We start from the raw sequence: 21,575 nt of genomic DNA, 5'->3' as shown, positions 1-21,575 counted from the left end.
ACAGTGATACTAAATCTAAATCTACAGTTGATTTAGTCGACTAAAATGTATTTTGGAGGTGCCTTGAAGGCGTCGTAATGTTCAGAAGTCCACTTTTAATAATCTTGTTTTGTGGCACTACTGCATTGGTTTTGATCTGTGCCAAGTTTTTATGCACAACTCCTCGAACCCTTGGTTTCATATGCCTAGGCGGTCCAGCAGTTTCAATTGTTCTGATTTGTAGGGTAGGTGGCTGCTCTGGTGGAAGCACAGAGAAGCGTGTAGGACTGCAACTCTGCTTTCTGGTCCCAACTCTGGGTGGTCCTAATAAGTGCCACCGCAGATTACAATTGTATCATAACGTTTATGTTTACTCGCCCGCTCTGGCCCCGAGGATGCATTTGACTATGGTCCCTGGTGTCACTAAGACACTAACTCAATTGGGCGTGTGTGTCGAGGGGGAAGATATTGAAATGTGCCTGGTGGTTCTGGTGCTATTTGGCTTTGCACCGCGGCAAGAAAAAGATGTTTAGCCGTGATTTAAAAGAACTGACGGTTGTTGGAAGCAGGCCTGCAGGTTTCTGAGAGTTTGTTCCAGATATGTGGAGCATAAAAACGGAACACTGCTTCTCCACGTTTAGTTCTTCATTTACCAATCATTCTGCACAAGCAGCACAGTGTGAATCAACATACAGCATATTGTACAGTATATCCCATATTTTAGACTTATGTTACATAGCCTATAAATTAATGCCTGTGCACTGCTATGTTGGATGTTTTATGGTCCTAACCACATTAATTGTGTATGTTCATTTGGATAGATATGGTGACCGCTGTCATTTAAATGTTTGCGCTTTTAAATAGAGAAAGTAATCAATAGAATAACTAAAACATAGCTGATAGTTGCAGGTCTATAGTCTCCACTAGTCATCACTACTTGTGTATGATACTAACATCCGTCGATCCTGCTCCGTCTCTGTCTCCACGGTAACAGTGGCGGATGCTGTAGTGGCTGCTTTGTGTGTGTGTGTGTGTGTGTGTGTGTGTGTGTGTGTGTGTGTGTGTGTGTGTGTGTGTGTGTGTGTGTGTGTGTGTGTGTGTGTGTGTGTGTGTGTATATGTGTGTGTGTGTGTGTGTGTGTGTGTGTGTGTGTGTGTGTGTGTGTGTGTGTGTGTGTGTGTGTGTGTGTGTGTGTGTGTGTGTGTGTGCGTGTGTGTTTTATCTCCTTGTATCCCCTCTATAGCCTACCTTAAGTGTTGCCAACCATCTCTCTCTCTCTCTCTCTCTCTCTCTCTCTCTCTCTCTCTCTCTCTCTCTCTCTCTCTCTCTCTCTCTCTCTCTCTCTCTCTCTCTCTCTCTCGGGGGGCATCAGCTGTGTGTTGGAAGGTTGAGGTTCGACCATGAATGTTGGACTACCTCCTAACAGAGAAGGCCTCAGACCTAGCCAGTGTGACTCTAGATTGGGAACCAGTGTTGATTTTGACAGCATATTTTGATTTTGTTTTAGTCATAGTCTTTTGAATGAAATTCCATTTAGTTTTAGTCATATTTTAGTCATCTGAAATGTTTTAGTTTTAGTCTAGTTTTAGTCGTCTAAATATCGTAAGATTATAGTCGACTAAATCTACAGTTGATTTAGTCGACTAAAATGTATTTTGGAGGTGCCTCGATGGCGTCGTAATGGCTGATTTTACACTTCGTTGCATGCTGAAAATAGCAGATCTACAAGCTCACAGCGCGTCGCGGTGCGACGCTGTAGATCTGCTATTTTCATAGCGCAACACCCGAGTGCAACCAAACATAAAATGACTTGTCTTTTAGTTCTACTGGATCTCTTCTCCACTAGTCCCTCACTAACATTTTAGTCTAGTTTTTATTTGTCTTACTTTTAGTCATCAGAGCTTAGTTTTTATTTAGTTTTCGTCAGTGAAAAAAGGTAGTCGACGAACATTTTTCGTCATAGAGAGTCGACGAAATCAACACTGTTGGGAACCCCTGTCTGAGCAGCTGGCTGTTGTTTGTGTGTCTCCCTCAGGTAGGAAGCAGCATGTCTCAGGTGTTGTGTGTGTGTCTCCCTCAGGAAGTAGCATGTCTCAGGTGAAACAGGTTGGCCTGCTGGCTGCAGGCTGTCAGCCCTGGAATAAAGATGTGTGTGCAGCCAGTGGAGACCGCTTCGCCTACTGTGCTACTCTGGCTATATACATCTACCAGGTAATCTACAGCATTATATACTGTATGTTAGACATTATGTGTTAAATAGCTCTATATTGTGATAGTAATCATTGCTATAGAGTGTTTGTTCAGTAACAGTGTTAAATAGCCAGTATAGTATGTTTTTCCTATTGATTAGTCACCCAATTAGACTTGAATTCATTTTAGTTTCGATTTGTTTTAGTTTTTGTTGCATTCCTAAGCCAATAATTTGATGACCGGCAGCGGTTCCAGTAGGAGACTCAAAGAGTCTCCTTTGTGTCTCCTACCAGAACCACTGCCTACCGGTCCGCTGGTCATCAAATTATTGGCTTAGGAATAAGACAAAAAACTAAAAATGTCCATCAATTCAAGTCTCCATGGGGTAACTGATCGAGGGTGAACTATCCCTTTAAGTTGAGTCTTGTCTGTGTCTCTCTCAGTTGGACCAGCAGTACAACGAGTTTAAGCTGCGCTCCATCATGTCAGAACATAAGAAGACCATCTCAGCCATCAGCTGGTGTCCCGACAACCCCGACCTGTTCGCCTCGGCCTCCGCAGACAACCTGCTGATCATCTGGAACGTTGCCGAGCAGAAGGCTGTCGCACGCCTGGACAACACTAAAGGTACTGAATAGAGAGAGATGCAACCCAGTTGACATTTTGGCAGACAAAGTTGGAACTGGAGCAAGCTCCATCGTGTGTTATTTTCAGAAAGAGAAAATAAAAGACAGGAAGGTAGGGCAAGGAGAAAAAGAAAAAAAAATCAAACAGTAGAGAAAAAAAAGAACATGTCAAAAATATATATATATAAAGATATCCACATACATATTGTACACATCCAGCTGGTACAGTATGTAGGCCTACATGATAAATGATCTCTGTGAGGTTCTCTCTCCTGATTGGATCAAATTGGTATCCAGACCTGAAAATACCTTTTATGTTTTAAACTTTTCACTTTTCACTAGTATTGAGCCCTGAGGGACTCTGGTTACCCATATGGGGTTTAAGAGGTTAAGTACAGTGCTCGAGTAAATGTACTTATTACTCTCCAAGACTGGAGTCATCACTGTCTGAGTTCTCTTCTCTTCTCTTCTCTTCTCTTCTCTTCTCTTCTCTTCTCTTCTCTTCTCTTCTCTTCTCTTCTCTTCTCTTCTCTCCTCTCCTCTCCTCTCCTCTCCTCTCCTCTCCTCTCCTCTCCTCTCCTCTCCTCTCCCCTCCCCTCCCCTCCCCTCCCCTCCCCTCCCCTCTCCTCTCCTCTCCTCTCCTCTCCTCTCCTCTCCTCTCCTCTCCTCTCCTCTCATAGGAATCCCTGCTTCAGTCAGCTGGTGCTGGAACTCTGCAGACGGCGTGGCGTTCGTGTCCCTCCGTGGACCCCTGTACGTGTGGGTGTACGGGGGTCCCGACCCGGGGGTCACGGTGCACAAGGAGGCCCACTCCTTCCTCTCGGACATCTGCCTGTTCAGGTGGCATCCTGCCAAGAGAGGGAAGCTGGTGTTTGGACACACTGACGGCAGTCTGTCTGTCATTCAGCCAGGTGAGACCAAGGGCCCAGCATCCACCTTTGAAATTGAGTCTATAAGTGACAGTTCATGTGAATGGCCTGTAGTACCCCTGCTGGTGTCAGAAGAATTTTAGTCTAAAGTTTTGATTTTCTTACCTTAATAAACATTGTCATAAATACTATATGCTTCCAGTCGCTAGTTTAAAGTCTTCTTTCGATCACCATGATATGCGGTTTGGTAAATTATGGTCCCATTTATTTTAAAATGTATGATACAGTAGGGTATGCTCTAGGAAGGGCGTGGCTACCTTGTGATGCTTTGATTGACAAGCTACACAACCAATAGCATTCATTTCCGGTTGCTTAGGATATGACGCAATATGACACGATATAGAAAGATGGCGGATTTGAAATTGCTGAAAAATAGGCTTCGTTTACGGTCTGTAGAGTCTATGGGCGTAACACTGTCCATTACGTTTTACAGTCTATGGGTAAGACCTGGACAGACACACGGAATACACAAATAAATCAAATGTCCTTACTTGGTATAAAACTGGCATAAAATAAAATAATAATAATAAAATAATAAAATTGTAAACAAAAGATGGTAGGTTTAAACAATCGTAGTGTAAGGGGATTTATCTTTGTTGGAGGTTTGGGTAATAATGGGAACTAGAGGTTTGGCCTCTAGTCCCAACCTCCCAACCTCACGACCCACCTGCTGTCAAATAGAAAGCCTTTTTTTTTTCTTTTTATCCCGCGATTTTTGTAACCCATTTTTTCACCCGGTGCCAATTTCCTAAGTGATCCTGGGCGCTACACCAGCCCTACACCAGCGCTACACCAGTCCCCCACAGCCTAGGGAGGCCAGGGCCGAGCTCATGCTTCCTTCAATGCATGAGAGCCAACTGACCTTCTTGTCACCTGACAGGGGGGAGTTTCCCTGGTTGGACGTAGCGCGTGGAAGGAACACGTTATTCCAACCAGTTCCCTTCCCCTCCATCAGGCGCCCCGGCTGTCATGGAGGAGGCGGTATAGTGACCAGGATTACTACATGTTTTTGTGAGGGTATTAACTACCCTAGGAGACACGGGGAGAACATGCAAACTCCGCACAGAGTAGGCCCTTTCACCAACCCCACCTAGGGTATAGGCGCTGATGACGCGGAGGAGAAGACACGCCCACAGCGCCCCCAGCGTCCCCGGCGGGAATCGAACCCAGGACCTTCTAGCTGTGAGGCGACAGCGCTACCGACTGCGCCACCGTGCCCCCTATAGAAAGCCTTTCTTGAGGTCAAAAGAGGTCAAACTTCCTGTATCTGGTTGCTATGGCAACCTGCCAGATCAGGCTGAGGGTCTGATAGGCAAATCAGAAAATCAATCAAGCCGAGAGTCTGATCACAGATCGAGGTGGGGTAAGATGCCTAAATAATAGCCAGAGCTCTGATCAACAGTCTGTGGCGGGTCTTGGAGGCATGTGGAGTGATCCTGTGCTTGCGAATCCCGGACGATGTATAATGTTATATATACCTTATAAATAAAAGGCCATAAATATGGTAATTTATAAGGTATATATTTTACCACTATAGACCATAGTATGTTTAGCATGAATGTTATGTTTAGCAAAATGTCATGATTCCCAAATCATACCCCATCAACCAAGACATTTAATAATGGAAAATTATATTATTGAGCATTGGAACACACATTTATTTAATTTTTAATATGTCCATAATGATTTCACGTACTATATTCACATATATAATGTCAGTTAATCCGTTTTTAGAACATCTTATGGGGACAGAGCATAGAGTTAAAAATAAGGGACACAGCCCTCTATGTCTCGTCCGTCAGACTGCAGATGGACTCTTCAGATATCTTCCCAAATCTTGCGAGAGTGTGTTGCTGGGATAGAAAAAAGTCGAAAACAAAGTTGATTTTCCCCTCATTTGTGTCTCTAAAAAAAAACAATTTTAGTATGAAAATCTTGTACATATTGTGTGTCTTGTGACGATTGGGTCCAATATTTAGTTCAGTGACCATGGAGCTAAAGAATGGTTCAGAAGCTGTGTTCACGTTCTTTTCCATTGGAATCAATAGACTCCAACTTGCTTCCTGTCTCTAAAAAAGGCGTCCACCTACGTCACGCAGAAACGGGAAGTAAACCGGAGAATGCGACTCTTGCTATTTCCCTCTTGGATCATGCTTCATGTGGCATCACATGACGGTGTCACATGACGGTGTAGGAGAGGCTTGTATGAAGGACATTTTACCACAGCTAAATCCTTGTTGCAGACATGCAACTTCCATTCAGCTTCTCTAGTGAGATACCATTTATTTCACATCCAAAATCATTCGAAAAAGAGAATGTAACACTGTGTGTGTGTGTGTGTGTGTGTGTGTGTGTGTGTGTGTGTGTGTGTGTGTGTGTGTGTGTGTGTGTGTGTTGTTGTTGTATTGGTTCACAGGCTGTAAGAGTCAGAAGCATGTGCTCCGTCCAGAGTCTCTAGAGGGGACAGATGAAGAAGACCCAGTTACTGCTCTGGAATGGGACCCTCTGTCCACCGACTACTTACTGGGTAGGATGCAAGCATTTACTTAGCCCTAGAATGTCTGTGATCTTACATACATTTCATGTATTTCAAATACACAGTCATAGATCACCCTCGTCGACGCGCTGTGTAGTGACGATTTGCGCGGCCGTAAAAGTGCTCTAAACTCCGTCTGTACTCACCCAATAATTAATTCCTAAGACTTGGAGTCATATTTTGTCCTCTAGTTTCATATCCATTTGAAAGTTCTGCCAGAAAACGTGTGTTTAGTCAAATATCTCCACTTTTCCACGAGCTGCACACGGACGACTTTCTGTACGGGCAAGGGGCACAGACTTGAGTGAAGGACCGAATTTACCCAAACATCCTCTTGTCATCACAAACGTCATAACAAATTGACACAGGGAAGCACAAACGAATGGGGAACACAATTGACAGGTGCTTGTGATTGGTGCGGGGTAATGAATCACTCCATCTGCCAATTGTGTGTCCCAAACATTTGTGCGTCCTAAAGGAAGTTTACATATATTCAGCCCTGCACTCATTCCAGGCCCCTCGCCCGTAGCATTTACTGCAGTATTCACAGGGTAGGATCTATTATTTACTGCAGTATTCACTGGGTAGGATCTATTATTTACTGCAGTATTCACAGGGTAGGATCTATTATTTACTGCAGTATTCACAGGGTAGGATCTATTATTTACTGCAGTATTCACTGGGTAGGATCTATTATTTACTGCAATATTCACTGGGTAGGATCTATTATTTACTGCAGTATTCACTGGGTAGGATGCAATTATTTACTGCAGTATTCACAGGGTAGGATCTATTATTTACTGCAGTATTCACTGGGTAGGATCTATTATTTACTGCAGTATTCACTGGGTAGGATCTATTATTTACTGCAGTATTCACTGGGTAGGATCTATTATTTACTGCAGTATTCACTGGGTAGGATCTATTATTTACTGCAGTATTCACTGGGTAGGATCTATTATTTACTGCAGTATTCACTGGGTAGGATGCAATTATTTACTGCAGTATTGACTGGGTAGGATCTATTATTTACTGCAGTATTCACTGGGTAGGATCTATTATTTACTGCAGTATTCACTGGGTAGGATCTATTATTTACTGCAGTATTCACTGGGTAGGATCTATTATTCACTACAGTATTCACTGGGTAGGATCTATTATTCACTGCAGTATTCACAGGGTAGGATCTATTATTTACTGCAGTATTCACAGGGTAGGATCTATTATTTACTGCAGTATTCACAGGGTAGGATCTATTATTTACTGGGTAGGATACAGTATTCACTTGGAAGCAGGAAATTGGAAATTTCATGGAAATGCAAAGCCCTGTCTGCACTGCCCAACTGATTGTACAGTTTTAACCTCAGGCTCTTTCCTGTCAATTCAGTTTTCAGACGCCAGTATCTTCCTATATTAAAAGAGGGCGGGCGGACCTCTGAAGGTCATTCTGACTCAGCCATAAACAAACCATGGCCACGTCACTATGAAAACATAAACATAAACAAACCACTGCCACGTCACTATGAAAACATAACCATAAACAAACCACTGCCAGGTCACGATGAAAACATAACCATAAACAAACCCCTCCCACATCAGTAAGAAAACATAACCATAAACAAACCCCTCCCACATCAGTAAGAAAACATAACCGTAAACAAACCACAAGTCAGCTCCATATGGCACAAAAGTGGGTATGCCCACATATGGGCATATGACATCAGGAATCTCCATATGGGCATAAAAGGGACAAGGTCTAACAGATACAGATATCTCCATATATGGACATAAAAGGAACACAGGTAGACAGACAGAAACAGACATCTCCATATATGGGCACAAAAGGGACACGTATTGGTGGGATCGGCAGTGTGACGTAGGTGTGAGGCATAACGGCCCCAACATATAGTTTGTTGACAAGACCCTTAAGTTTAAATTATTATTTCAATATCATTGTTTTATTATTTAAACAATATTTAATCACACCAGATTACCATGTAACTTTTAGTTGATAACATCTCATGGGCAAGGTCACTCACTCCTGTCTGTCTTCTCCCTGTCTGTCTGTCCCTCCTGTACCTGTCTGTCTGTCTGTCTGTCTGTCTGTCTGTCTGTCTGTCTGTCTGTCTGTCTGTCTGTCTGTCTGTCTGTCTGTCTGTCTGTCTGTCTGTCTGTCTGTCTGTCTGTCTGTCTGTCTGTCTGTCCAGTGTCTAACCTGCATAACGGCATCAGGCTGGTGGACAGTGAGGCGTTGACCTGCATCACGTCCTTCAGCTTCCCTTCAGCTGCTGCCTCGGTCCAGTGTCTGGCCTGGGTGCCCTCTGCACCGGGCATGTTCATCACTGGAGGTATGTGTGTGTTTATTTACTATGTATGTTTGTAAGGTATGTGTGTGTTCATTTACTATGTATGTATGTATGTAAGGTATGTGTGTGTTCATTTACTATGTATGTATGTAAGGTACAGTATGTGTGTGTTTATTTACTATGTATGTATGTAAGGTATGTGTGTGTTTATTTACTATGTATGTATGTAAGGTATGTGTGTGTTTATTTACTATGTATGTATGAATGTAAGGTATGTGTGTGTTCATTTACTATGTATGTATGTAAGGTATGTGTGTGTTTATTTACTATGTATGTATGTAAGGTATGTGTGTGTTTATTTACTATGTATGTATGTATGTAAGGTATGTGTGTGTTCATTTACTATGTATGTATGTAAGGTATGTGTGTGTTTATTTACTATGTATGTATGTATGTATGTAAGGTATGTGTGTGTTCATTTACTATGTATGTATGTAAGGTATGTGTGTGTTTATTTACTATGTATGTATGTAAGGTATGTGTGTGTTCATTTACTATGTATGTATGTAAGGTATGTGTGTGTTTATTTACTATGTATGTATGTATGTAAGGTATGTGTGTGTTCATTTACTATGTATGTATGTAAGGTATGTGTGTGTTCATTTACAATACAGGCATTTAGCAGACGCTCTTAATCCAGAGCGACTTGGAAGTAAGCAAGATAAACACATACATCCAGGGGCATCACTACCGTCACGCAGACAACGCGGTTGCGTTGGGGCCCATGACGTAAGGGGCACATCCCCACCAAGAAAAAAAAAAAAAAAGAATTAAAAAAGAAACCTGGGTGTGCCCCAACATTGTAATTGTTAACCGTTGTTTATGTACCCGTAATCCGTCACAAACCCGCGAAAAAAAGGATCAGAAACCACTAATAACCGCAAAATTTTCGCGCGTTCATGAGGGCCCGCTGTGACCACCTCGCGTCGGGGCATACTGTTGCCTCGTTACGTGACTGCATACATCAAATACATAGAGACAGTGTCGTGCCTCAGTAATATAGGATCATATAGGTAAACCTAGTATCAGTCTAAACTGTGTGTGTGTGTGTGTGTGTGTGTGTGTGTGTGTGTGTGTGTGTGTGTGTGTGTGTGTGTGTGTGTGTGTGTGTGCGTGTGTGTGTGCGTGTGCGTGTGTGCACGCGCACGTGTGTGTGCGTTTCAGACTCCCAGGTTGGCGTGTTAAGGATGTGGAATGTGTCTCGCTCCACTCCTCTGGATAACTTCAAGCTGAAGAAGACAGGCTTCCATGCTCTGCATGTCCTCAACTCCCCTCCTGCCAAGAAAGGTGATGCATGCAATTCATGAATTGATGTATGCAAGTACTGTATGCTTAATCCGGGAAAGCATCTGTGTCATTTTAGATTTTAGCTATAACCATTATGTTATACTAGCAGATATACAAGCTCATAGTGCGAGGTTTTAGATCTGCTATTTTTTAAAAGTCTTGAAAGTTTGTGCAAATCTATGAATATATATATTTTTTTAAAGGGAAGATTTTTGACTCAAATCTCATGGGGGTCCCTGGAACAAAATATTTTCAGATGGGGGTCTGCGGCCTAATACATATCATTTTGGGGGTCCTTGACATGAAAAAGTTTGAGAACCACTGATATAGAAGCATACGTTTTTTGTTAGGATTTAGAAGACATGTGTAGATGTGTTCCAGGATTGAAAGGGTTAATTGAATGTGTGTGTGCTCTTTTGTTTCAGCTGTGGGTTCCACTTCTCCCACTAAGAGCCAGTACACTAGCTCCACCAGTGAGGCGGTTCCTCCTCCAACTCTGTCCCAGAACCAGAGCTTCTCTCTGCCTCCCGGACACGCTGTGTGCTGCTTCATGGACGGAGGGGTCGGCCTCTACGACATGGGAGCCAAGAAATGGGACTTTCTGAGAGACTTGGTACATTCTTCTTCTTCTTCTTCTTCTTCTTCTTCTTCTTCTTCTTCTTCTTCTGTCCTCCAAACATTTGAGAATCACTTAGTATTAGGCATATAGCGATTCATTCAACTCACGATACGATTCGAATCACGATACTAGGTTCATGATAGGATTATTATTATTTTTTTAAACACAAACTAATTTTCCAGACATTATTTCTCTTACACAAATCCAGTATTTTTTTTACAATACTGTGTTTTCTCTTATCCTCTTTTCAATACACTAGCAAATGACTGAAAACTATTTATCAACTTTCTTAAAAACATCCTGTATTTCTTCTCTTTTTTTACGCGCCCTCTGCTGTTTGCATCACAAGATTTTTTTTATTAAATCGATTTAAATTGTCACCAGTATGAATGGATTTGAATCCATTTACGATAAATCGTTACATGCCTACTTAGTGTAATTGGTGAGACCTGTGAAGTAAGTAAGAAAGAGGCCCAATTTCTGTCCTACATGTCTGCTGTGCATAGAGCTGCCCCCTAGAGGCACCCTGGTAGAAGACAGGGCCCTGTGGGTTTCACAGTGTCCATACAGTATCTATGCAGTGTACGTGTTGTCTCTCTCTCCAGGGTCATGTGGAGACCATCTTTGACTGTAAGTTTAAGCCGGACGACCCCAACCTTCTGGCCACGGCCAGCTTCGACGGGACCATTAAAGTGTGGGACACCAACACCCTCACAGCCGTCTACACCTCCCCCGGGAATGAAGGGGTGGTCTACTCTCTGTCCTGGGCCCCTGGTAAGACACATCCGCATGCACACGCATGTAGCACGCATGCACGCACGCACACACACACACACACGCACTCACACACACACACACACACACACACACACACACACACACACACACACACACACACACACACACACACACACACACACACACACACACACACACACACACACACACACACACACATACATACATACATACATACATACATACATACATACATACATACATACATACATACATACATACACACAGACGTCAGATGAGCAAAGAAAAAAAGAGGTTGCTGACCACTATGTGGACAAAACAGTAATCCTTTTGTTATCGATTTTAATTAGAGTCGATTGTTTAAGCTGTTTTTATGTTTTCTAGCTTGATCTGTCCATGGTGTAAAGTCACCATAGCATAATGTGTTGTTTAGTTCAAATTATGGATGCAAACGGACATGAGTCCTCAACATTTTCTCGACCCGATTAGCTTCAACATCTTTAAGGCTGAAGTTTAGCTATAGGGATTAATCTCCTCTCCTCTCCTCTCCTCTCCTCTCCTCTCCTCTCCTCTCCTCTCCTCTCCTCTCCTCTCCTCTCCTCTCCTCTCCTCTCCTCTTCTCTCCTCTCCTCTCCTCTCCTCTGTGTGTGTATGTTATGTGAAGGAGATCTGAACTGCATAGCAGGAGCCACGTCTCGTAACGGAGCGTTCATCTGGGACGTGAAGAAAGGAAAGATGATCACTCGCTTCAATGAGGTCAGTTCATTCTGAAGACACGTCATGGTTCAGGTCACTGGCTTTCAAACTCGGGTTTGGGCAACTACCAGGCGTACAAATGGACCCTTACAGGTCTGTAACTCTGAGAGTGTACAAATGGAACCAAATCGACCCATTTGCTTCGATGTGTACACTCTCTGAGTTACAGACTCTCTCTGACTTAGAGAGTTTGTGTTTGAAGTCAGAATTACCATTCCAAGCAGCATTGGAGCAGCATGGCATTGATTCCACTGGAGGGCAGAGCACCCGCAGGGAGTGCACAGGTCGGGCGGTTAATGTGTAAAGCATTGTAACGTGTGCAGGACATACTGTATGATGTCCCTGGTCTGATACCTGCACGTCATTCTGAACGGATTTCTGCCACTTAAACGTCTCTGTAATGTACAAAGTCTGATTTATTTGTGCCAATTAGGATTTTAATCAGTCAATCAAATTGTACTTGACTTAAATGTGCACTTATACTTGTGATACTTACTTGTGCTCTCTCTCTCTCTCTCTCTCTCTCTCTCTCTCTCTCTCTCTCTCTCTCTCTCTCTCTCTCTCTCTCTCTCTCTCTCTCTCTCTCTCTCAGCATGGTAAAAGTGGTATCTTCTGTATAGCGTGGAGCCATAAGGACTCAAAGAGGATCGCTACCTGTAGTGGAGATGGATACTGGTCAGTAACCTTGTGCTCTGGCAGACTTTAGTTTATGTCTTAAGAATTACATAGGCGCGTTGGCCGCTTGCCGTCTGAAAGGACCCTAACAGTGTAATTGATTTAATTTAATCTTTTCTTCTTTTGAATGTGAACAATTGAGAAAAAAAAATTGTCTTATTGATATCATATTATTTGGTCTTATTGATTACAGTATCATCATATTGTCTTATTGATTACAGTATCATCAGGAACGTCGATGGGAAAGTCCTTCACAAATATAAACATCCTGCTGCTGTGTTTGGCTGTGACTGGAGCCAGAACAACAAGTATGTGTCTGTCTGTCTGTCTGTCTGTCTGTCTGTCTGTGGTAAAGTAAAACACTTGTTTAGCCTCAACTGTGTGTGTGTGTGTGTGTGTGTGTGTGTGTGTGTGTGTGTGTGTGTGTGTGTGTGTGTGTGTGTGTGTGTGTGTGTGTGTGCGCGTGTGCGTGTGCACGTGCGCGTCTGTGTTCCTGCAGGGACATGATAGCTACAGGCTGTGAGGATAAGAACGTGCGTGTTTACTATCTGGCCACCAGCTCAGACCAGCCTCTCAAAGTGTTCACAGGGCACCTGGCCAAGGTGTTCCATGTGCGCTGGTCTCCCCTCAGAGAAGGAATACTGTGCTCTGGATCTGATGACGGGTAAGAGCAGTGGTTTTTCATGTCAAGGACAGATTAAACGTAGGGTAAATGATTTACTTTGGTTGACATAAGTGTTAAATAGCTCTATATTCTGATGGTACTCATTCTTATAGGGTGTTTGTTCAGTAAAAGGAATCTCCCATGTCTCTCCAGCTCTTTATTAAACAGATAATGCATTTTCAGTGCTCTCTCCTGACTGGCTGAAATGTTGTCACCTACCTGAAAATGTACTATATTCTGTTTACTAAAGAGCTGGAGAGACCCCTGTGACCGAACAAACAGTCTGTAGCAATGATTACTATCAGAATATAGTACTTTAACCTGCCAAAAAAGATCATTTACCCTACCTTTAATATGCATTTTGGCTGCAGACCCCCATCTGAAAATATTTTGTCCCCTCTCTTATCTCTCAGTACTGTGCGTATCTGGGACTACACCCAGGATGCATGTATAAACGTACTGAGTGGTCATACAGCTCCGGTCAGAGGTCTGCTGTGGAACACAGAGATCCCCTACCTCCTCACCTCAGGTAACGCTGCTGCAGAACCACACATTAACATTAACCCACTGAAAAGGCTGTTTCACTTAAAAACACTACTAGTAGGGCGGCGTAGCACGACGATCGTTCATTTTTGCGATGAAAGCGCACATTTTGGCAGGAGTGCTGATAGATATATGTTGAACAAAACTGGATATTGGGACAGCACAAATTCTCACCCTGGTGGGCGTGGCAGACATTTTTCAAAATGGCCACCAGCGGTTGATCAAATCCTCCTAATTTTTGTCCTTGTAGGTTAAAATGTTGCGTGACATATGTGAGGATGAAGGTGTGTGGGTGTGTTCATGCTAATTGCCTAAAAAGTGGCGTTGCAATGGGAGTGGCTTAGTTAGCAGCAATATTTTGGGAGAATTGTTCAAATAGTGATACAAGTTGGAAATTTGGTACAAATCATCTTTGGAGATCACGCTTCGATTTAGAAAACCGGGCCACTCCTAAATCAAAGATGGCAGGCATTTGTTTTTCAAGATGGCCGCCAACATTAGACTGTTTTAGCATTTCTGCATATCTTTTAATTATTTGAGGTCAATCACCAAATAGCACTCCCATAGTATGTTTTTGAACATTTTCAAACAGGAGTTACCATTTATAACCATCTAATTTAAAACATTTCAAAAACACACCATACAACTGTGCTCACAGTCAAACTCAGGGACAAAATCTCATGACTTCTGAACATGTATACATTTTTTCCCATCTAGTTCTGTGTCTTCCTCGGTGACTCCAGCCACCTGCATGTCGTCTCTCACCGCATCCTTAAACCGCTGCTTTGGCATTTGGCCTTTCGTCAGTGCCACCGTTTCCAAGCCGTACAGCATCATGGCTGGCCCCCCTACCGTCCTATACATATTCCCTCTCACTGGTATCCTTCTGTTACAAATAACTCCTGCATAAAGAAAAACATCACATGGATGCACCTGGGACGTATCATCAGTGTTGTAGCCTGGGGTCGATGGGTGTTTCGGGTCTCACAACATACACCCTCGCCGAGGTGACCCGGCTGGGGTTGATCAAGCCCCCGACTTATATCCCAGTAGCTACCCACGGTCATCAGTCCTCTTAGGGCAAGACAGGGCCTCTCAGTCTGCTTATCCGGGACTACTCTGCCAGGACTGGGGGAGAGCGGAGGCTCTGGCACATGGAGGGACTAGGCTCTGTGGATGGCCTCCTGGCCAGGCTCCTCCTTCGTCTCACCAGGTCCAGGACCTGAGCGTTGCACCAGACTCCCCTGTTCCAAACATTTCATTCTGGCGTGATGGTTTCTTGGGCCGTGGTGGTACTACAGGCTCCACTTGCGGCTTGCTTGAATAGCCCTCCTTAAAGGCCTCACCGTGGATTTGTAGGGCTTCTTCCTCACGGAAGACACAGGCTAGGGCGCTAACCCATATTGTTCCCGGATGCTGTCTACACATTCCGGCTGTCAGCCGTCTCTCCAGTGGTCACCAAACTATTCCTGATTGTCACATATTCAATTCCTATGAGCCACTATGAATAGAATAACACTGACACTTTCCTCCATCCGTTCCTTCAAAGTACTCCGTCCATCTTCTCAACACACTGTCTTCGGTTGCTAGAATATTTCCATCCATCCTTCATCACCTTAACCTCTTGCTCATCCTTCCCATCTCAGTGCCTGTCTAGCCAATCGGTGCAGGTCCTTTTCTCCCTCCTTGGTGTCCAACCTTTCATACAACGACTCATACTCTTTTCCTTAACCCTCACCACCGCCTTACCCCTTATCTCTTTGTACTCCTCCCTACTTTCTTCATCTCTCTGGCTGCCTTTCTTATCTCCTCCCTGAGCTCCACAGAGTATTGTTCTTTCTTCATCTTCACACCTAACATCAGCTCCCAGTACCTACCACAGGACTCAAGCCATGCTACTCGATACGCTGAGTTGGCACCTTCACCGTAAATGGTAACTCCTGTTTGAAATTTGTCAAAACATACTATGGGAGTGCTTTTGGGTGATTTGGTAATTTACCTCAAAGAATTATAGACAACATTATGCAGAAATGCAAAAACAGTCAAATTTTGGCAGCCATCTTGATGTGTGATCTCCAAAGATGATTTGTACCAAATTTCTCGCTTGTATCACCATTTGAACAATTCTCCCAAAATATTACTGTTAACTAGGCCACTCCCATTGAAGCGCCCCCTTTTAGGCAATTAGCATGAGCACACCCACACACCTTCATATTCACATACTTGAGCAACATTTCAACCTACTAGGACAACAACTAGGAAGATTTGATCAACTGCTGGTGGCCATTTTGAAAAATGGCTGCCACGCCCACCAGGGTGAGAATTTGTGATGTCCCAATATCCAGTTTTGTTCCCAATATATCAATCAACACTTCTGCCAAATTTGGCGCTTTCATCGCAAAACGATTAGGCTGATTCCTCGTGCTACGCCGCCTCACTATACTGGGGTCATTCTACTCTCGCTTTATGTGTGCACTCCAGACGGTTGCTTAGTTCAATGTGTTCCCCTTTAAGCCTGAAGCTTCTTAATCCTGGTTCTCGTTGCTTAGAAAAGGTTGGGATGCCAGGGTTCAAGCTTTTAAAGTTGCATGGTACATCATTATGAGACCTAAATGTGCCCTTCTTTCTTGTTTATGCCCATAACAAGTGGCTATCCACGTGTTTTGTAGCAATTGGTAGCAATCGTAGAAATATTAGTCATTAAATGTCAAATGATCATCATGTTCAAATCATGTAAGCTTAACATTACATCAGACCATAGTCCAAAGTCTTTATATTTTACATTTGGGGGGGAAAATAAAGAAGCCAAATTAACATTGCAGTGCACAATGTTTAGGTGTTCTTCCAGTTCCCAGCACCACCTTTAATGTTCCTCCGTAGAGTGTTACAAATGGAACCAAATGAAGGGTCCATTTGGTTCTATGTTAGTCTGGGAGGCATAGACCATATTCACACAGCGGCCATGTTTCTATGAAGTCAATGAAAGTAGCCACCCCGGGTGGCGGCACTTTCAATGTTAAATTCCAATATGGCCGCTGTGTGAATATGGTCTATTGCGTCGGAGCTTGGACAGCAGGGGCGCGGCCACTACGTTGTGATTCAAATCAACAGCCAATGAAGAAAAGGGGGCGGGATCCACATGCACTGGGTGTTGCATCTAAATAGGATCGACGGGAAGCAATTTCCCCTTGAGAAATTGCGGCCGCCATCGTTGTGTACTGCTGTTTGCCTCTCGTCGGACTTTTTAGACGAGTTGCACAGCTCTCAGACCGGTAAGAGGCGTGTCCGCTCAGATTCTGAGCGTAAATTACATCCCGCGCCCACAAATACCAGGGCTCTGGCCCAGAAGTTCCTCGCCGAGCTGGCGAAAACTTCTGGGAACTCAGATTAGTTCTATGTGTACACCCTCCTGAGTTAACCACTTAAACCCCAGCATCGGTATTGTGGGGAAAGCTTTCTGTGAAAATAATCCCAGGACCCTGAAACACACTTAAACCCCATAATTATGGGGTTTAAGTGTGTTTCAGGGTCCTGGGATTACACCATCCGATTGTGATGTTATCATGTGTTTCAGGGTCCTGGGATTACACCATCAGAGTGTGATGTTATCATGTGTTTCAGGGTCCTGGGATTACACCATCAGAGTGTGATGTTATCATGTGTTTCAGGGTCCTGGGATTACACCATCAGAGTGTGGGACACCAGAGATGGATCGTGTCTAGACACGGTGTTCGACCATGGAGCTGATGTTTACGGTGAGAATGTACCTGTGCTGTTAACACCATTGTTAACAGTACAGGTAGTACTTTCAAAGGCTATGCTATAAGGCAACCCGTTCTCACTCCCAAGGCGTCACATTTTGACGCTCTGTCAGTAGCCCTGAAACGTCAACTTTTGACATGACGGGACGCCCTGAAAGTCAAGTTTTGACATGACGGGACGCCCTGAAAGTCAAGTTTTGACGTGACGGGACGCCATGGTTGTTTTTGTTGTTGTTATTGTCACCAGGTTTGACGTGTCACCTTGTTGTTGTCACCAGGTTTGACGTGTCACCCCAGCCGGCCCTTCACCATGGCCAGCTGTAGCAGAGACAGTACGGTGCGTCTGTGGTCTCTGGCCCCCCTCATCTCTCCTCTGCTGCTGCATGTCCTCACTGATCAGCCCTGGGACAAGATCATAGGAAACACTGGTAACGTTGTTATAAGATCATAGGAAACACTGGTAACGTTGTTATAAGATCATAGGAAACACTGGTAACGTTGTTATGATACAGTGATAATTTGGGCATCACATTTTGATTTATTTGTAGTCATAGTCCCGGGTCGGGTCATACCAAACACTATAAAAATGGGACCCAATGCCTCCCTGCTTGGCACTCAACATCAAGGGTTGGATTGGGGGTGAGTCCCTGGGACATAACAGAATCATGTCCAGGGGGTGTACTGGTACATCAAGCCCCACACGCTACAGAAACAGGAGATACAGTCCTGCCCTATGGGCCAGCGGCGCCCCTCAACCTCAATGCTATTTTCAATGTTCTCTTTGTCTACAGACAGAGCCATGGTTCCTGGCTCGCCGCCCCTGCTCTGTGGTAAAGTGTCCCGGGACATCAAACAGGAGCTGGAGAAATTGACGTCGGACGTCAGGGTCAAAAAGCTACGCTGGTTCTCTGAGAGTTTCTCGGTAACTACAGTACATCACCGATATCTATTTATTATGTAAATAACATGTGTCCTAGGATCATAGTGTGGTTACTATTTCACCAAAGGCAAGTATAGCACACCATTTTCAGTCTTGAATCATTATTTAGTATTCCTTGTTTTAAGGTGATTCCAATGCATATAATACATACATAACAAAACAAATAAATAAACAATCATACAAATAAAAAATATAAATAGGTCCTTGATCTGAAAAGTTTGGGAACCACAGTTTTAGAAAAGTAAAAGTCTAAAATACAGGAGGGTACTTTGAAATAGAAAAAAGAAAACTGTGTTTGTTTGTTTTTATGTAATGGATGTGTGTGTGTGTGTGTGTGTGTGTGTGTGTGTGTGTGTGTGTGTGTGTGTGTGTGTGTGTGTGTGTGTGTGTGTGTGTGTGTGTGTGTGTGTGTGTGTGTGTGTGTGTGTGTGTGTGTGTGTGTGCGTGCGTGCGTGCGTGCACGATTGTGCCTGTGTGTGTGTCCTCTGCCAGCCTCCAGGGGGCAGTAGCAACATATGGGACTTGGTGTCAGTCATCAATGGGCAGGATGACTCTCTGCTGCCACCTAGCTATGGAAAAGGAGTAATGCATATGAAACACCTGCTGCGCTTTAAAACTGTAAGAGATTTTATTATATTATTATATACATTATTAGTTAAGGGCAAGATTCAACAAGACCAAAACAAATGCTAAAATATCTCCTCTCCTCTCCTCTCCTCTCCTCTCCTCTCCTCTCCTCTCCTCTCCTCTCCTCTACAGTCGGAGGCTCAGGAGTTGACCATAGTAAAGATGTCTAAGTTTGGAGGAGGCATCGGAGCTCCCAGTAAGGAGGACAGGCTGAAGGAAGCAGCACAGATCCATCTCAGACTGGGACAGATCCAGAGATACTGTGAACTCATGGTGGAGCTGGGACAGGTATTCATGGGGATATGGGGGCTTAGTTTTGTTAACATAATAGTTTCATTACTTATTGTTTTTGGTAAACCCTCATTTAGATTTTTATTCCAGTTAAAAATATTAAAATATTGTTGTCATTACTTTTAGTTAGCTATAAAGCTTGATGAACCAAATAGAACGGGCGCCACTTTTAATGGAGCCATGTTCTATTCAGTCGCCCTATTACGTTGAATGGTGTGCTGCTCGTTGTTGATGATACTGGGAATGTTGAAAAGTGACGTGACAGAGGAGCCTGCTGTGTCACATGTCTGACACGAGAGTATATATTTTGCCCATTGCACCCTCATATCTGGGTAGCTCAGTCGGTAGAGCCATAGATATTAGAAACCTAGATACCTCATTGGCCTCTGCAGTTCATTGGGGCGACTGGTATCGCAATACACGGCGGCTCTTCCGTCTTCCGCAGGGAACCTGTCACTCAAAGTGACTACTGGCCAATCACAGCGCTCACAGTGCGTTGACTACTGGCCAATCACAGTGCGTCTTTTCCGGGACTTGTCAGTGCAATGGTTCTCAACCAGTGGTCCGGGAACCACCAGTGGTCCTTGAGGGGGTTCCAGGTGGTACCCAGCTAAATGATGGAGAGTTGATAACCAAATGGACCCTTATAGATCTTTAAATCTTGAGTATAACATTTCACACTGTCAAGAGTCAAATTGTTAAACATCTGAATTACTTACTAAACAAGTACACAATTAGAGAACGTAAACAATTGTTATTTTGACAACATCTTATCGAACGATAACATATTCTACGTTTTGGGTGTGAGAGGCTAAAGCTTATCAAACGGTGTTCCGTGACTCAAATGCTGAATAAATAATGGACCTTGATATGAAAAAGGACCATGTCTCTTATTTGAATTTCACAAATAGAGTGTGGAGTTTGCGGTCACCAGAGAATTCGACCCAGGACAATTCGCCCAGCCGCGAATTTGAGTCAGCTCGACCCAAATCGACCGGGTCGAATTATCTGTGTAACCCCTAGAGGGTAGTAGAGTACAAGGTGACGGTGGTGAGGTCCTGAAGGTACAAGGTGACGGTGAGGTCCTGAGTATATTTAAGAGTAAATATTGTAAGCATGCTCCCCCAGTTGCATTTAAGAAGGTTTTTTGTAAACCTTTTCTAAATGAAATAATAATGTATGCCTTATTGTAATGTTGTCTGTTTTGTCCTCTAAAATCATTTGAAAGTAGCAGATCTACAGTAGTCGCCATCATTAAACACAACACAAGAGGTGAAATGAATTAACGTAACTGTTATTTTATTTGACAAAACAGGGCAGTGTAAAACAATTTCAATGATTGAAAAAAAAAGTCAAAAATAGTATATACAAAAAAATGAAATAAAATGTATATTACAAAAAGGCTGAGTCTGATCGAATGTGCACTATTTCAGTCATAGAAAAACAAGTTATCAAAAATAGTTATATACAAAAAAAATGGGGGAATAAAAAAGAGAAAGGAGACCAGGCTAGACCTCGCTGTCCGCTCTTGCCAGTCCGACCCCGTGTGGCATCGTGTTCACCTCAGCAACAGCTGCCAGCAGGCAGCAGCTGGGTGATGTCCAACTCCTTCATTGCATAGGCATCCCATAGTTTCACCAGTTTGCCCTCTGTGTCCTTAGTTTTCTTTCGCTGGTAGCGTGCCACCATATCCATTGTGACGAGACGTTGTAGGTGTGAGATTGTGCCAGCTTCTTTGTACAGCAACGACACAAGCAGGTACAGATTCAAGCTTGGCCGCTGTGCTGCGTTGTTGAGTCTGTAGTGCCATCCCTCCAGGTTGTTGTTGGTTCTGATGGCTTGTCGGTAAACGCACCACTGCTGTGGTTTCCACTGGCCATTCATCCAGGTGTCACGGATGTAGTCCACAAGAGGTTCTAGCCGTTCTGTCGACGTCGATGTGTGGCGATTGAATGCGTCTACTATCTCACCGGCCGGGATGTAGGGCAAAGCAAACAATTGCTTGATGAAACTTTTGACTTCTTCAT

General features: G+C 43.7%; 1 protein-coding gene across 1 annotated transcript in view; it reads left to right on the top strand.

Moving 5' to 3' along the window:
• Positions 1-2,067: 2,067 nt before the first annotated feature.
• Positions 2,068-21,575, top strand: part of wdr17 (WD repeat domain 17) — a gene marked incomplete at both ends in the record, with an annotated part of 35,827 nt that continues 16,319 nt past the window's right edge. The window contains 18 exons of the mRNA XM_080448006.1: positions 2,068-2,190; positions 2,613-2,796; positions 3,476-3,706; positions 6,141-6,251; positions 8,468-8,608; positions 9,791-9,913; positions 10,339-10,526; positions 11,138-11,306; positions 11,956-12,047; positions 12,640-12,722; positions 12,944-13,030; positions 13,222-13,386; positions 13,800-13,915; positions 17,598-17,684; positions 17,969-18,118; positions 18,482-18,612; positions 19,123-19,248; positions 19,390-19,545. Coding sequence (XP_080304132.1) covers positions 2,068-2,190; positions 2,613-2,796; positions 3,476-3,706; positions 6,141-6,251; positions 8,468-8,608; positions 9,791-9,913; positions 10,339-10,526; positions 11,138-11,306; positions 11,956-12,047; positions 12,640-12,722; positions 12,944-13,030; positions 13,222-13,386; positions 13,800-13,915; positions 17,598-17,684; positions 17,969-18,118; positions 18,482-18,612; positions 19,123-19,248; positions 19,390-19,545 — 2,463 coding nt within the window. The remainder of the gene's footprint in view (positions 2,191-2,612; positions 2,797-3,475; positions 3,707-6,140; positions 6,252-8,467; positions 8,609-9,790; positions 9,914-10,338; positions 10,527-11,137; positions 11,307-11,955; positions 12,048-12,639; positions 12,723-12,943; positions 13,031-13,221; positions 13,387-13,799; positions 13,916-17,597; positions 17,685-17,968; positions 18,119-18,481; positions 18,613-19,122; positions 19,249-19,389; positions 19,546-21,575) is intronic.

The sequence above is a fragment of the Gymnoscopelus braueri genome (assembly GCF_963280865.1).
Source record: "Gymnoscopelus braueri genome assembly, chromosome: 2".
NCBI classification, from domain to species: Eukaryota; Metazoa; Chordata; class Actinopteri; order Myctophiformes; family Myctophidae; genus Gymnoscopelus; species Gymnoscopelus braueri.
Note: the sequence above shows the minus strand (reverse complement) of the source record. Positions and strands in the feature narration are given on the sequence as shown.